Source organism: Arvicola amphibius, chromosome 10 (genome assembly GCF_903992535.2).
Source record: "Arvicola amphibius chromosome 10, mArvAmp1.2, whole genome shotgun sequence".
NCBI lineage: Eukaryota > Metazoa > Chordata > Mammalia > Rodentia > Cricetidae > Arvicola > Arvicola amphibius.
Window position 1 is genome coordinate 3,694,593 of NC_052056.1, and position 17,169 is coordinate 3,711,761.

The 17,169-nt window shown below is 45.0% G+C and overlaps 1 protein-coding gene across 4 annotated transcripts in view; it reads right to left on the bottom strand.

The window, feature by feature from the left end:
- Positions 1-1,704: 1,704 nt before the first annotated feature.
- Positions 1,705-17,169, bottom strand: part of Dyrk1a (dual specificity tyrosine phosphorylation regulated kinase 1A) — a 117,795-nt gene continuing 102,330 nt past the window's right edge. For all 4 annotated transcript variants that reach the window (XM_038345255.2, XM_038345253.2, XM_038345256.2 and 1 more), the window contains 3 exons: positions 11,068-11,374; positions 10,179-10,303; positions 1,705-4,919 (listed from right to left, as the gene is read on the bottom strand). In XM_038345255.2, the coding sequence (XP_038201183.1) occupies positions 4,299-4,919; positions 10,179-10,303; positions 11,068-11,374 (1,053 nt within the window). In that variant the 3' untranslated portion in view covers positions 1,705-4,298. The remainder of the gene's footprint in view (positions 4,920-10,178; positions 10,304-11,067; positions 11,375-17,169) is intronic.

Here is a 17,169-nt window from a genome sequence, read left to right on the forward strand (position 1 = left end):
CCTAATGCTGCGACCCTTTAATACAGTACCTCATGTTGTGGTGACCCCAACCATAAGTTTCATTGCTACTTCATAACTGTAATTTTGCTACTGTTATCAATCACAATGTAAATATCGGCTATGCAGCATATGTGCAATCCCTGAGAAAGGGTCATCTGATCCCTGAAGGGTCTGATCTAGGCAATTACTTTGTGCTTACATTAGTGTCTAGCTGGAGAGAGAGCTCTGTCTCACGATCAAGACAAGAGTATTTTTGAAAGTGACAAAGTAAGTGCTTGTGCTCAGCCAGTGTTGACATTGCTACAAGCCCAGTCCTGATGTGGGCAGCTTGGTTCCTTACCTTCTCCTGCTGACGGCAGCTGGGACCTAGGACCTGAAGGCAATGTATGAAGAGAAGCATGGATGGCCGCATGGGTCTTCACAGCTAGTGTGCACACGCTGCCAAGGACTGCGCACACGCTTGGAAACAGGCCAGATTCTGCTCAGTGTGGGGATGTCTGCCCTGCAGAGACCCCAGACTCTAAGAACTCTGGTCTCAGGACACCAAAGTCCCACAGCTTATATATTCTCAGGCATCTCCACGCTCCTCACACAGGGCACCGAGGCCCAGTCCTGTGTCTGCAACCTACTGCTCATGGTCAGCAGAACAAGAACAGAGACAGAGCCGGGCGGTGGTGGCGCACGCCTTTAATCCCAGCACTCGGGAGGCAGAGGCAGGCGGATCTCTGTGAGTTCGAGACCAGCCTGGTCTACAAGAGCTAGTTCTAGGACAGGCTCCAAAGCCACAGAGAAACCCTGTCTTGGAAAAACAAAAAAAAAAAAAAAAAAGAAAGAAAGAAAGAAAAGAAAAGAAAAGAACAGAGACAGAGCAAAGTGGGAACCTGGACAGGTAAAATAAAAGCAGCCAGTGAGAAGAAAGCTGGGGACTGATTGAAATGAAGTGCTGACTGTCTCTTCGTGTACTTCCCACTGTCAGAGCACACAGTGCATTTAGTAAGCCGGAGCAGGGCAGCGGCAACGGCCCAGATGGCATTTCTGACGCCTCAAATTACTACAGCCTCATTCAAATAAAATAAAAAATGTAGTCCTATTTATTGAGTAAAAATAAGTCTTGGGTATTTTAGTCCAGTATTATAAAATATGCTTGTTACCTAAGGGGTAGGGAATCCCATAGCCTAAGACAAAAAAAAAAAAAAATTAGGGAATTTTCTACTCTAACACAGGAACTCGACAGCCAAAAGTTTCATGTAAGTCTCTTACCTTCTGAACGCCACCTTAAACATCCGTGCAAGCTGACTTAGGAAAGGCTGCCGCAGCATGGCGGCACACTGGAGTCTGCACAGGACAGTGGCCAGGCAGCACTCACAGTCTCTCCTAAACCCAAGCAGGCCAGGGCCTCAGGATAACTGTGGCCCTCAAAACCCCTCTGAACACAAACAGGACCGTGGGGAAGCAGTAACTGCGCAACAATCATTCAGGTAAAAGATCCATGTTAAAGAACGACTCCTCTGTTCAGCTTCCAATTTTTACTTTTAAAGGTACGTGAAGCCTCGTCTCCACGCCACAGTATTCCCCTTACACGGGCGACTCAATTATGCCTGCTATACCTACCAGACCTGGAACGGCTTCATTGCATAGGAAGATTTTTACTGTGTTTACATTTTCCCCTTAATTTTTAAAAAAGCATAGTAAAGAGTCTGAGGACAAATTATTCAACTGTTTATCATACATAAGACCGCATGACTATAATACAAAGGGGGGTCTTTTTTCATTTAACGTTACAATATACACAGCAAGTCCGGACTAGATCTTACAATCTGAACACAGGTATTTAACCTTTTCCATGCTGTTTATGTTTACAATGCACAGAAGTCCTGTAACCAAACTGTGTAGTGAAGCACACAAAACTGGACTGTAACATAACACAGTATGCAGAAGCACTGGATTGTGTGGTTTCCGTTATGTAAGGATCGGCTTTAAAACTGCTTTCTTTTTTTGGTGCTTGCTAAAATGTGGCAACCAGCACAGGGGAGAAAAAAGACCTGAGCCACTTGGTGTGGTGTTGGGGTTTCTAAGCAGCAGGTGCGGCCACTGCATCCCTTCTGACCGAGCTGCACTCGAGGTGACGCCTTTATTCACGTAAACTCTCATCGACTACCAAGTTCAAAACAATCCACAGGCTTGACATTTAATCACAAAATAAATATGGATTTCCTGATTAACAACCAAAGTATTTATGTTTATAAAAACAGGCTCTCCAAGTTTCCACTCACATTCACAGAGTTTCAGGCCTTTCTTCTGTCACTGTTTACAGATTAAAAACCTGCTTTTGCTCAGGAAAAAAAAAAAAATTGACCTAGTCAGCCACATGGAGTTGACCAATAATAAAAGTAACGTGGTGTTCTGCTGAGCTGCTTCCAATAGGGCTGTCGGCAGGCAGAGGTAGGCACTGCTTCTCTCCCGGGATCCTCACGGTCTTGGACAGGGAATCACTGTCTCCACTTCTCCCAACCCACTGCTCAAGAGGTAACACCCTAGAATCGCCCAATTTAAACGGGAGCACAAACTTAGCCACTGCCAGACTGTGTTACCTCCAGGGAGGTACCTGCTAACACCAGCCTGCTCACTGCAGGTCACGCTCAGCCTCTGCCTGCCCCCTGCCCTACTGTGGACCTCACAGTCAAGTTACAAGTAAGTTACTCAGGAGTACAAGCATCAGCGGCTGGCTCCACAGTGTCTGGATCCAGTGTCCCTTTCCCTTCAGAAGCCTGAATGCATTTAGAATGTGGCAGGTGTTTACTCTTGAGTTAGGTGTCAGTCTATCTGTCCAGTACACAGACTGCTGTAAATGTCTCGGCTATGGACTCGACAACAGTTCCAGTTTTGTTTAAGCAATAGTACAGCCATAATTCCCACTGACATTGAAAATGGTCTAGTCACACCTTGTGTCAAAGTGCAGGACTGCTACATCATCGGTTACAGACATCTATGTGCTATAAAAACAGCTTTGGTACAATAAATTATCAAAAAGAAAATAAATTTTTGTAAAATTCACAGCATAATTGTGAGGCAAAAAAGCAGTCACATAAAATTCTGCATTTTAAAATGTTCAGGATGAACAGAAGACGTCTTTGTGCAGAAGAAATGGTGGCGACACCACGTGCCGAGAAAAAGCCAAAGAAAAGGTAAAAAGCAGGAAGGACACAGCTGTAGCTATTTCCACCAAAGCAAACCACTACGTCTGTGGCCTTCAACCAATAGGGAGTCAGCTTTATGACACACGAAAGTGACCTTGCAATACCTTACAATTAGTGGGTCACAAAAGTCTATTTTAAAAGAAAGGCCTCTTGAATTACCCATTCTCTGTGTTTTCAGCATTAAGGACTGTCTGCAAACGCATGTCCGCAAGTGATTGTATCTGAAATGGTAGGCTCTTCTAACTTCGAGTCCAAATCCATAAGGCCAAAGGTTATCCCAAAGACCACCACTCAGACCTCCCCAGGACTGGCCACAACTGACCCGGTGTTTGCTTCTCAGTGCACCTTGCTGAGGAGACCAGTCCCGTTCCATTCCTATCTTCCCATGGCCTCTCCAACAGGAGAGCCACAGGATCCCATGGAATTGCTGCTTTGCTCCTCGGTAGGCTCAGATAGGAGAGTCCTGATCCCCGCCACTTAGCATGCTTACTGTGCCTTCCAAACGTCAACACAATCGTTCCTCTCACACAGCTGCAGATGGTGTCTGTGTGAGCTGGAGGCCCTCTTCCTTATAGTACTGCATTCCGTGCCCAAATGTGTAGAGGACAGAAAACCCAAATCTCCCGCCCTACCCCAACCCAAAACAAAACATGGGGAAAAGGAGAAAATGTAAAAATGAAAAAAAAAAAAAAGAAGAAAAAAAAGAAAAAACCAAAACACCCTTATGGGGCCCTTTATGCAAATTATGTGCAGTGCCTTTTTATTTTAAAATTAGTTGGCAAATGACCAAGACCAACATCTGAACATGAACTTTTGCTGGATAGAAAGACAAACCCACTGTGACAGGGAGATGGCAGGTTAAGAGGGGACAAAAAGAGGGCACCTCGGAGCTCTCCGTGAAGACAGGTGGACATGGCTCTTAAAAACTTCACTGTCCCTTTGCAATCTTTTCAAGTTAAAAACAAAAGTCAGCTTTGCCCTCTGGTAGCGGTTCAGTGTGTCAATCTCCTTCTGATTCAAGCAGCTTTGCACTTTGTTTTTGGGAAAAAAAACACCACTTCTATAAAAACACACAAGAAACAAACTCAAGTTTCAATGTAGTCACGAGCTAGCTACAGGACTCTGTTGCACACACACTCCTGTCATGGGAGACTCTTCTCTATCAGCCCCTTGCCTCATGGTCAGGTGTCCTTCAGTCATGTAATGTGCAGGGCCTGTGTTAGCAGAAAACTGGTATGTCGGATGTCCAGCTATGCCAGTCTCTTGGCGGGGATTGGAGTAGACGGTCAAGTTAACGTCCATAGCTCCATTCTGTCCAAAGTCCAAGGCGTTAGCAGCCACTGGGCGGTTCTGGTAGGCCTGATTGCCTTGATTACCAGTAGAGGAGGAAGATGTGGAGGAAGAAGTCGTTGAGGAAGACAGGGATGTCATGGAGTGGTGACTGTGGCCAACCTCCATGGAATCCTGGGTAGAGGAGCTATTTGTTGGAGAATTGTAGACCCTTGGCCTGGTCCGGTTACCCAAGGCTTGCTGTCCATGGTGGTGGTGATGGTGATGGTGGTGGTGGTGGTGATGGGAACTGTTTCCATGGTGATGATGCAATGCATTCGGCTGAGGGGCTACATGAAAGGTTGTTTCTTGAACAGGATGAGTTTCAACAGTGACTTGTGTAGGAGCTTCAGTGCCTGACCAGCCCAGAGGAGCCGGGAACTGCTGGCGCACCTGGAAGGGAGACATTATCAAAGGATTACTCAGCATCTGAGTATCGGCACTAAAGCGAGTGAGCTGGCGGATGCGGGGAGTGTGGAAACTTTTAACACACTAGACAGTTCTATACCACAAAAGTCTATGTAAGTTCCAGAGCAAGAAACATTTTACTATAAAAGTGGCCAATTTCAGGAAAGCTACACTCATGGCCAGGCTCCTGTTTCACTACCTACGCCAGGTCAGCAAGCTTCCTATAAAGAACCCAGCAGCGCTCTGGAGAGGTCCGGAGAACTTCTTTCCTTGGAGTCCCTCCTCCTCCCAGCTTTCTTTACACAGCTTAAGAATGCAGACTCACCCAGGCGCTTGGCAATCCCTTCCTCTGAACCCAGCAGGAAGCACCAATGGGATCCCTCACACTAGATCCCGAATCCGGCCACCACCACTATCACTTAGCCTGGACTAATGCAAGAACCTCTTTACTAAATAAAATAATAAATAAAAAAATCACCCCCTGCTTCCATACTTGTCCTTCTCAACCCACTGCGAGTAGCAAAGTTCTTTCAAACACAACTGGCTCTTTCTGTCTGTAACTCCTCAATGATTTCCCACTTCCCATCTCTCCAACCTTCCTAAGTGCTCGGGTTCTAATCACCTGGGACCTCTTTCCCTCCCTTGGCCTGGACATGTGCTTCTGGGCATCAGCTCACCGCTTCCTCCTGTCAAGAATGCTTTCATTTCTAATCTTTGCTTGGGTATCTTTTTTTCTAAATCATGCCAGTTCTGGAGTTCCCAGGTGTTCTGGCTAATGCTGCCCCAACCATCTGTGGCAAAAGCTACTGATTCCACCCTGTGTACTGTACTTTCCAGACTCCTTCGTGCTGGACACAGCCATCAGAACTATAGCTGGAATGAAGGTGGACTTCAGCTCGCGAGATGCAGGCTGCTCTGTCTGCTGGACACTGCACCGTGCACAGCTGAGCCCAGGTGTGTGTGGTCACACACTGAGAGCAGGGCACAAACGCACCAATGCTCTGAAGAGCCGCTTCGGTTACTTCACTGCCACAGTCACGGAAGGGGAACGCTCTCTCTCAAACAACTTACTCGGATAGTGAGTGTTTAGTCTACTTTACTCAATATGCCTCACCGAACATATGTTCTTCTCAGTCGCATGAGCCTTGACTGGTTGAGCAAGGAGGGTCTAGCCTAGCCCTCACTAACACCATGCAGGAAATACCTCTGGGGTCCACCCCAGACTTCCATTTTTATGTAATATTACTTGCCATTTTGTGTTTTGCTGTGTCTACTTGTGTCACTAGAAGCTGTCTCGACTACCAATTTAGCACAAATTGTTAAGTATTATTCAATAAAAATTATATGGAAATCCAGAGGGGAAAACAAAACCTGTAGACAATCTTGGAGAAGAAAATGTAGGTTGACCATCCTTAATCTGGCATGAAATGCTTTACAATTAGAGCACTTCAGAATTTCAGATCAGGGACAATCGACTACTTGATACTGTACACCAACACTCTGCACTGGAAGAGCCCTGTTACCCATGGGAGGGCCAATTCCCGATGCACACCTATAATCTCAGGCAGAGAGAAGAGACTGACATGACAGATCCTAACAGAGACTGCATCAGGGTGCTCTCTGAGACATCTGAGTGTCAGCACGAGACTCTTGTGCTGCATCTATTATCAAATAAAATCTTTAAGCAGGCGGTGGGTGGCACACACCTTTAATCCCAGCATTCGGGAAGCAGAGGCAGACGGATCTCTCTGAGTTTCAGGCCAGCCTGGTCTACAGAGTGAGTTCTAGGACAGCCAGGGGCACACAGAGAAAACATGACATACAAAACCGAAAACAAAACAAAACAAACGAACCCCTTAAATAATAAGGTGGGAATCACTGGCACAAGCATTGTGACTGCACAAAAAGCAGTCTGATGACGAGGATGTTTCCATGACAAGTGGGCAGATCATGTATATAGCACAGATAAAGCTGGACAGAAGACAGATCAGGGTGGGAGGAGATCTTATCCTGATATTCAGAAGCATACACAATCTTATAATAATAACAATTATTATTTGTAGATTTTCTGTTAACAGTTTCAGGCCATAGCAGATGTCACCAATGAAGTCAAACTGCAGACAGACCAGGGACACTAATACATACTTTTCTCATTTTTTTCTTCCCTTCTTTTGGTTGTGTGCCTATGTGTTGCTGGAGACCGCATCTAACCAGGGCATTGTGTACTCCAGGCAAATGCTCCACCATTACATTGTACTCTAAGTTGGTAATGACTTTTAACTCTCATTTTACATTTACTGAGTTGTAAAAATCTTGCAGAAGATAAGCTGACAATCATGACCAAAATTACATGCCGCCTCACTGTGACTCAGCAATTTTACTTCCAACTGTTTTCAGGAATTTATAACACAGACAAAATACACATGAACTTTTTTTTTGTTTTTTTGTATAACAGCTCTGGCTGTCCTGAAACTCACTTTATAGACCAGGCAAGCCTCGAACTCAAAGATCCACCTCCCTCTGCCTCCTGAGTGCTGAGATTAAAGGCAGGCAGCTCCCCAACCCCCAACCCATGCCACCCCCTCACACATAAAGTTGGGGGGTTTTTGGCTGTTTTTTTTTTTTTAGACGGGGTTTCTCTGTGTAACACCCCTGGCTATCCTGGAACTCACTCTGTAGACCAGGCTGGCCTCAAACTCACAGAGATCCGCCTGCCTCTGCCCCCGAACCCCGAGTGCTGAAATTATAGTTGTACGCCACCACCACCCAGTGAAGATTTTTTATTATGCCATCATAAATAGAAAAACTGACTGTAAATAAACAAAATGCCCATTAATAAGCCATGAGTGAAATGGCTCAAGGAATATTCAAATAATGTAATATTGCAAAACAATATAAAATAGAAGCTTTACTTTGATATAGGAAAAATATCAATTTATGCCAAATGTAGAAAAATCTAGATGTAAAAATTTATGCAGTATGACACTGTTTCTATACAGGCTAGAGTGTAGGACATACCTAGGGTAGGTGTTTGGTGTGTATAGAATATTGTGTATGCATATAAAATACTACCTGACTAATACATATTATCTGATAATGTATAATTAGATTTACTTTTACATGAAGAACATCTTTTTAGAGACATGCAAGCTACTAACATTAGCTTGTACTAAACTAGTGGACGTGATAAAGAGAACTGCTCACAACCCTGTGTGCTAGGTTTCTTTTTTACCATGACACTCTATCAAAAACTGGCCGGCAAAATGGCTCAGCAGATAAAGGCACTTGCCACTGAGCCTATCTGAGAGTCTAACTGTCCAGGACCACAGGTGGACGGAGATGACTCCCTGAAGTTGTCCTCTTACCTCTAGAGCCATGCTATGGTTTCTGTGTGCCCACATACATACGTACATACATACATACATACATACACACACACACACACACACACTAAATAAACTAAAAAAATTAACCCCAAAAGAAAAGAATATGTTGGGCGCAGTAAAGCATGTGTGTGACTCCAGCTCCTGGGAGGCAGGAGGAGGATGACATGCTGTGGAAGGCAGCTGGGCTGCCAAGAGCCACCCAAAATAAACAGGGAGATCAGTAAGTAATGTGAAAACAAGCAAACTGTGACTTGTGTAAGATAGATGGGGACACAGAGCATGTTATTCTGGGGACTTTCTCTGTGTGTTTACAGTACCATATGTATGAAAGACATGAACCAAGGACAGTTAGTCCAAAACAATGTAGGGCAGCTTTTATGAGCAGGTGACACTGGAAAACTAAGTGCACAGTGCCACCACGAAGCCAGAGCAGGAAGAGTGGTCCAGCTGAGTACACAAGGAGAGAGGCCTGGGGATGAAGTGTGCCATATTCCACCTGTAAAAGATCTCAGTTTGAGCATTCTGAGGTCAGAGAGGGGCAGACACACTGCTTTCACAGCGGGCTCTACATGTTAACTTCCAGGTACAGGGGGAAACAAAGGCAATATAAAACAGGAGACACACATGGACTGGAGGAGGCGCCTGGGGCCAACAGACACACAGAACAGGGGAAGGGAACAGCAGCTGCACTGGTGAGCTATGGGGAGTGCATGCATAGGCAAGGCTGTACATGTGAAGACCCTGCCCAAAGCAGGGAAGTCAGGGAGAGAGGCCGAAGGCGTCTACACAAAAGTAGAAAAGCTTGCAGCTTTTTAGAGAACAGAAGGGAGACGGACTCTGAGAAGTGTGGAATCACCGAATAGTTGGGTGGACACAAACAGTGATGGCGAAACCATGTGACAGTTTCTCCAGAAGAATCTAGCAGCCCAGTCACAAGAAAGGAAACCATCAACCTAGCAGATTCTATTTACTCCACCAAAACTAACCAACTGGCTTCTCATCACAAAAAATGTAGGCGACAGTGTGAAGGTGTATTATAAAGTCATGTGCTCTTGTCTGAACAGGAAACACCTCCACAGGCTCATGTTTGAATATTTGGTCCCCAGCTGGCAACAAGCGGCAGAGGTCAAAGCTCTTGCTGGAGGATGCTGGCCAGTGAGGGTGGGTCTTGAGCTTATCCACAGCCCTGCCTCAAGTCTTATTTCCTGAATGCAGAGGGGCACTGTGATCAGGGAGCCTCCTGCCCTGCCCACCCCCCCCTTCCCTAGAGAGGATGCTGTCCTGTGGGCTGGGGCCGAGACGAGCCTGTCCTCCTTCACTGCTCTCGTCTGTGCTCAGATCTCAGAACTGTCGCTGCTGCCACCTGCCTCACATTATGACTCTAATAGTGAGTTTACTAAAATCACCAAGTTTCAGAAGCAAAACCAAGACTTCAAGGTTAAAAATCCAAGCACAGACTGATTCAGAAACCAAGTCTGGGAGCGGAGGTCACAAGAGGCAATGACAGAGACCCAGACCACACAGCTCAGGGAGACTGTCTGCATATACGGAGCCTCAGCACCACTGAAACGTAGGGAACAAACTGCAGGAGCTTGGACGCTGCTGTGGCAAATAACATAATCAATACAGGGGGAAGGTCAAGATGGATGGTGGTGTGTGTGCCCAATGCAAGTTCTCATTTCTAACAGTAGGGGAGTTGCATGGTGTCCACAGTCAAAGCTTTCTTCTTCAGCAGTGAGGATATTACACGCCTTTAGAAAAAGAGGACACACACACACAGACAGCCTCCCACAGCCTCACACTTGCGCTAACACAGTTAAAGCGAGCGGGGCTGTGCCATGAGCACTGGAGAGCTCACCTGAGGACTGTGTGTCTCACAGTCCATGGCCTGGACAGCAGCTGTGAAGTGCCCTCCGCTGTGCCGATGCTGGTGCGTTGGGTCTGACCTGGCTCTCCCACTGTTGCTCGTTCCCGAGGATCCCCCTGCAGCAGAGGACACGAGAGCTGAGTTTAGAGGAGCCCTGCCCAGGGCCGCGCTCTGAGACTGCATCATCATTCTCTGCAGTGAGTGAGAGCACATGCTCTGCAGGCACAACCTGTGCACCGACCCCAGCACCATGTAGAACCAGCTGACTACGTCAGGGGGAGACAGGGAGCCTGGCTCACACAGCAGGCCTTTGGTGCAGTGAGACTCCTGTCTTTAGGGCAGAAGGCAGGCACGTGGTGTGATGTCTCCACGTGTGACCTTAGGTGTATGCATATGCACACTCAGATAAATGCACTACACAGCACATATAAAGACACATGAAACTTTCAAGCTATAGTACTAACTTGAACTACATCACGATACTGAGCTCAGAAGATATCTTCCCACATCAGCCATAAGTTCACCTCAGTCATTTGTCTCAGCCACAAAAAAATTCAAGGATATGGAAAAATAACTCCATTTAAAACCCACTTATAATTTTGGCTAGTAAGTAGCTTTGCTTCCAACTGTCAGGTAGACAATTATCACATGATAAGGGCTGGATTTGCTACCATCTACACAGTAGGTGGTGTTTACAGGTGAGCAAACTCAGAGTCACATACTTGCAAAGAACAGGTTTAAGTAAAATAATCCTTGTCACCCATTACAAATTTAAAAAAAAAAAAAAAAAACAGTTTATCAATACTCTAGAAGAACCCCATACTAGTAAGCAAACAGAAAGCACGTGCAAGCAGCCCCGCAGGCAGACGCAGACGCAGACCTGAGCTGGACGAAGTGCTGGAGGCGGTGCCTGACGACTGGGACTGCTCCATCGCAGGGCTGGTGGACACACTGTTGCTCGTGTTTGTGCCTTCGTCAGCTGTCTTCTTGAAAAAACTGTGCTGCAGGGCATAATAAGGTTGAATCCGAGTTTTGGGGTCATAATCAAGCATCCTTAAAATGAGGTCTTTGAACTTCAAGTAGTCAGCTACAGTATGACCCGATTCCCCAGCACGCCGTCCGCCAGGTCCCCCTGTCTCTACTCCGAGAATATTATGAAGTTTCCGGGTTCCTGGTGGTTTGTATTCCTGTTAAAGAAGAGAAAACAAAAACTGTCTCCAAAGTCGGTGGGAGATGTGACATCTACACGGTTCACTCCAAAAGTCTGAGGCACTCATGTGTAAAAGGCTTTGTGAGGAAGGACAATTACTGAGACAGTCAGCCACCCCCCACTTCTGCATACAACACTTAGACACACGTGGCTACGGAAATCCAATACAGTTCTGAGAACACAAGAACGACTGCGAAGGTCAGTGTAGCTCAGTGACCAGCAGATGATGGCTGGCCCAGGCTGGGCTTGCACAACTTCGAAGACCCAGGGCACTACTTCACCCAGGAACATGATACTTGTTTTTCAAGTTTGTGTAAGAAGCAAACAAGCGAGTAAACACACAGAATGACACAGAAAAGCCACAAATACATCACTGTGAAGTTTTTTGCATAGAAATATGGACTCTGACCTGTTCTACTCTGTACCTAGGTCTGTTTGTTCTAAGATAGGGTCTAGTAATGTAGTCTTGCCTGGCCTACAACTCACCACATAGACCAGGCTGACTTCAAACTCAGAAAAATCACAGAAAGACTTGCCTCTGCCTCCCAAGTAGTGGAAGTGAGATTAACGGTGTCCACCACGAAGCCAGGCTGGCTGTGTACCGGAGAACATGCTGCACTGCATCCCCAATGGTGGCTCAGAGCACAGAAGCACTGGCTGGGCCGCCCTGCTCGCACACAGTGAGAGCCTACTAGTCTTCTCCTACAGCATGGCTCGTGAGCTGGTTAACAGCAGTGGGGTTTCCTGGCGCTTACTTGGTAAAGTGCAGCAGTGTCAGCCTCCAGCTCGCTACAAACACCAAGGTCACAACAGCATCACTGGACTGGGAGTGAGTGTGGGATTCTGCAGATGGTTGTTCAAAGTCAAGCACCAGGACACAACACAATGCGCACGCTTGGCAAGTGCTCTCCCCCTGACCACAACCCAGACCCGAGCAGCCTGGAGTGGAAGGAGGCCAGCACACCAGACAGTGAGTCACGCGTGGAAGAGGTCGGGCTGCGGGTGAACGGCAGCGTGGACAGAGCTCTACAGACTCCTGCAGCCACGAACAAACAATGCTGGAAGGAGCCTCCTCTCACAGTACATAAGCCTGAATCAAAAACCCAACACCAAGATTCGGCTAATGCCAGCCCTACTGGTCTGACTGTGTATAAGAACAACACTTATATCTCAACTTTCCTCAAATACAGAAAGATTTTAAAAATTATAGAAACAAACAATGGAGTCCATAATTTAGTGGGGGAAATGGGTTACCGATCAATCCATACTGATAAATGGCTCAGGCATTAAAATTGGCAGGTGGGCAATGAATGTAAGTTATACAGTTGAAAATGTAGGCAACCATGTACATAGATGGGATTTCAGAAGAGGAAAAGTATTCATAAAAAATGAAGACAAATACAAATTTTAAACTGAAACATTATCAGAAGTGAAGAATTTGCTTAACATCTGGGTGTTGTGTGCACATGGGCAGAGGCCAGCAGACAAGCTCAAGTGTCATTTTCTGGTTTTCCTCTAAGCAGCATCTTTCATTGGTCTGGAACTCACCAAGCAGATCAGACTGGCTGGCTGGGAAGCCCCTGGGACATCCTACCTCTGCCTCCCAGAACCGGGACAAAAAGTATATACCATCATGTCTGGCCTTTTTGCTTTAGGTGGATTCTGGGGATTGAACTCTGGTCTTTGTGCTTACAAGGGAAGCATGTCACTGACACCTATTTCTTTAGCCTCCATCACAGTTTTAACAACAGATTAGGATTCAGAGTGCTGAGGAGCCATGGTGAAGAAAATTAATGGTAACCAAAAACACAGAGCAAAGATATTACCTAAATTCAAAACACAAAAGCAAGGTAGGTACTACTGCACTCCCATACTGCAGATGGTCCAAGCAGGCCTGTTATCCACTGCAAGACCCTGTGCTAAGCCAAGCAACCCACCCATCACACCAGAGAAAGCAATCTCAGGGTAACACTAAACTGACAACCATGTGTGTTATTGGAGAAGACAGTAAGACCGAGCAAAGCAAATGTCTGATGATATCTAAGCACCACAAACCAAAGAATCTCAATACACTCTAAGGAGAATAAATTAAAAAACAAATGTAAGTACATAATAATCAAGTACAAAGATCAAGTGTTTTAATCACCCTGAAGGAAGAGGAAACCATATCACAAATGCACAGCATTAAGAACACTGACTTTCTTCACAGACCATGCAGTCGAGAAGAGGCAGACCATATTCCTGAGGTGGGACATGCTAACCTAGAGCTCGGCGGACAGTAAGCTACCACAACCTGAAGAACTGCATCCTCTCAGTCAATGACCTGAAGGAGAGTCTTCTTCCTCCCTACCTTGCTTTCCACCAGGTAAGTGGCTAGATGCCGAGCACCGTGCCCCCATGTCTGCGTTCAGTGCGCTGGCACCAAGTTCGCTAGATTCGGGCAAAGGGCAGGAGGTTAAAATACACAGACACAGACAGACAGCGAGACAGAGACACGGGTCATCCTTGAATTCCCCAAGAATGCCCCCTTTATTGTGTTCAGGGGCAGATTATATAGAGATAGCCACGCCCCAGCCAAACCCACCAGAAACCACTCTCCTGCCATCAGGAACTCCCGAAGGTCTTGTGCTCAGAGCAGCTGTAGGCACTCAGATCAGGGGATTACAAGCAATTCAGGATCTGGGGTCTCACTGCTCCCAACAGCTAGAAATGCAACTAACACTATTGACAGAAACACACACACACACACACACACCCTACACACACACACACACACACACCCTACAGACCACTAAAACAAAGTATAATTTTTATCAAATACACAAGAATCACCAAGACAGATTACATACTAGGTTATAAAACCAGACTATAAATTTTAAATGAATGAAATCACATTTTAAACCACAGTGCTACTGAGCTAGATAGAGATGAGTTAACATGTCTAGAAAATTCTCAAATAATTTGAAATTGCTAACAAGAAAATTGTTGAGTTAGAGAAGTCACAAGCTATGTCAGGACACATCGGAATACTCTGAATGAGACCAGGAAGTTGAACTCAATGTTGCACCAGAGAATGCCAGGGCCAAGTGTGCTTCATTACAGGCAGGTTAAGGTAAATGTTCCCAAGTCAATTAACAAATTCAGTCTATAGTGGGGGTGGGGAACCACATGATCATCTCTGTAGATGCAGAAATAGCTTGTGATAAGGTTTAAAATGGAGTATCAGTGCAACTTCTAGCAGGACCTGAAATTCAAATACAAGCTTGTTTTCAGATTTCACGTAGAAAGAAAAGACCTAGAATGTGGACCAATTCCTGGAAGGCTTGCACTGCCTGCAGTCAGGAGTCACTAAGGAGACAGTGATCCACACTGCACCACTAGTATATGGACAGGGCACTGGAGAACAGCCCAAATGTGCAAACATAAAAGGTGAATTAGCTTTGTTTAAAAAAAAAAGGACCAAATTAGATCAATAGGAAAAGGCAATTGTCAGCAAATGATGCCCAGGACTGCCCTCTTCACGTTATTCCATGCTCAAAAATGAATTCAAGATGAACCACAACAAAGGAATTTTAGGAGAAAACACCTATAAAGCAAATTTTTACTAACTCAGGAATTAGAAAATAAAGTTCTACAGATCTGAACAACAGCACCAATTATTACAGGTGTTTCCTAACTATTACAGGTGTTTCCTAACAGAAGTCTCGCTGGCATCCAAAAAGAGCACATTTAGAAAGGAGTAAGCCAGCACTGCACGGGAAAGAGGCTGACAGGCAATGAAGGCCTCACTCCCAGCATGAGTAAAGCCCTCCTGAAGAGTAAGAAAAAACTGAAAGAATCTCTATGGAATATTTTCTGATGATGATAAACACACATAGGCCCTACACTCTGGCAATTCTATTCTGAGACAATGCCACCATAAAAAAAAAGTGTGGTGTTCTCACTAGCCTTAATCAATTAGTCCTTAATTATGTATAAACAGAAAGTTTACTGACAGATAATAAATTACAGTAGTCAATGAAATTACAGTATAGTCAATGAAATACCATGAAGCAATAAAATGAATTAAGACCTGAGATGAACAATATAAAATTCCCCCAAAATATTATTTTACTAAGTAATTGTGATACTTAATCTTCATTGTCAACTAGACAGAGCTTAGCAATCACCATGGAAATAAATCTCCAGATGCATCTGTCAAAGTTTTCTACATTATTTTTGTTGAGAAGGAGGAACTTATCCAAGTGTGAGGAGCACCAATCCACAAGACCAGGGTCCCAGAAGGAATAAAAGAGGAGACGAGAGTTGGGCAGCAACATCCACCCCTCTGCTTCCTGACTGCAAGTACAGGTGACACCCAGCTCCTGGTCCTTCTGCCATGCTCTCCCTGCTACAGTGAATGGCACCCACAAACCGCAAACAAAACCTCCCTTTCTTCTGTAAGTCACTTTTGTCAGAACAGCAAGGTTAACATGTTAGGTGGCCATAGCACAGACTGTCATTTTTATGAAGTATACTTATTGATCAATCCCACCTGCAGCAGAAATCAGAAGAACAGGACAGAGTCAGAACACAAGGTGGGACTTTGTGATACTACTCTATATTCTATGTTAGGTAATGAATGCACTTACAATATGCACATATAATTGCAAATAAATTATGCTTCAATAAAATAGCAAGATTTGTGCATCTGTGTCCACTACAGCAGAGAACTACAGTTAAATGTGCATTTTTGGTGATATGAATGAGAATGTTTCCCAGAGGCTCATGGGTTTGCCAACTGGTGGAGATGTCTGTGAAGATTTTGGATGTGTGGCCTTGCTGGACAAAGTATGCTATTGGGGTAGGACTTCAAGCTTAAAGCCACATACTATTCCAGTTTGCTCTCTGCTTCCTGACTGTGCTGAAGAAATGACCTCTCAGCTCAGAGCTTCCAGCTCCAGCCATCATGTCTGCTGCCTGTTGCCATGTTATCCTAGCCATTCTGGACAAGAACCCTCTGGAACTTTAAGCCCAAAAGAACAGTTCCTTCTCTAGCTGCCCTGGCCGTGGTGTTTCATCACAGCGATAAAAAAGTAACCAATAGAGATTCAATTTCAACCTTGGAATATGGGCTTCTGAAATATGAAAGTTGAAAAATTACGCAGTCAATGACAGTGTCTGAATTTTTGCTATCTCCTCCCCCACAGATAACCAGCTGATTGCAGATGCTGTTGCTTTGCTAAAAGAGAAATAAGTCATTAAGTTTGACTGGGAAATCTCATTGAATTTAGAGTTAATTAATGGGTATTAAAGTGTATGTTAAGATTTGATTCACAAAGAAATAAGATATACTAATTTTGAAATGCCTCTAATAACCAATACACAATAATAATTATAGCTCAATCTGGGAGAAATGATAGCTCACGAACCAGTTCCTTAATTTAAAACGACAGAGACTGGAAAAACTGAATGGGAAGAATGTTTTATTTAAGGGAGGTAAGTTTAAAATAAAAAGATGGCAGCAGACTGGACTGCAGAACAAACATAGCAGCAGATCTACCTGGAGCACTGGTCAGACTGAAGACGTTCTACTCTACTCGGGTTCTGTCACAGGAAGATGGGCTGGGAATGATAAACTATGTACATACATGTAGGAACTGGATGCTGATGGCCTACAATTAGAGAGTAAGGCAGAATGCAAAAAGCTGCAAACCAGTTATGACAGGAATAAAAACTATACATAACCTCCAAGTACTGTAAAAATCATTTGGAGCTGAGAATATAGTTCAG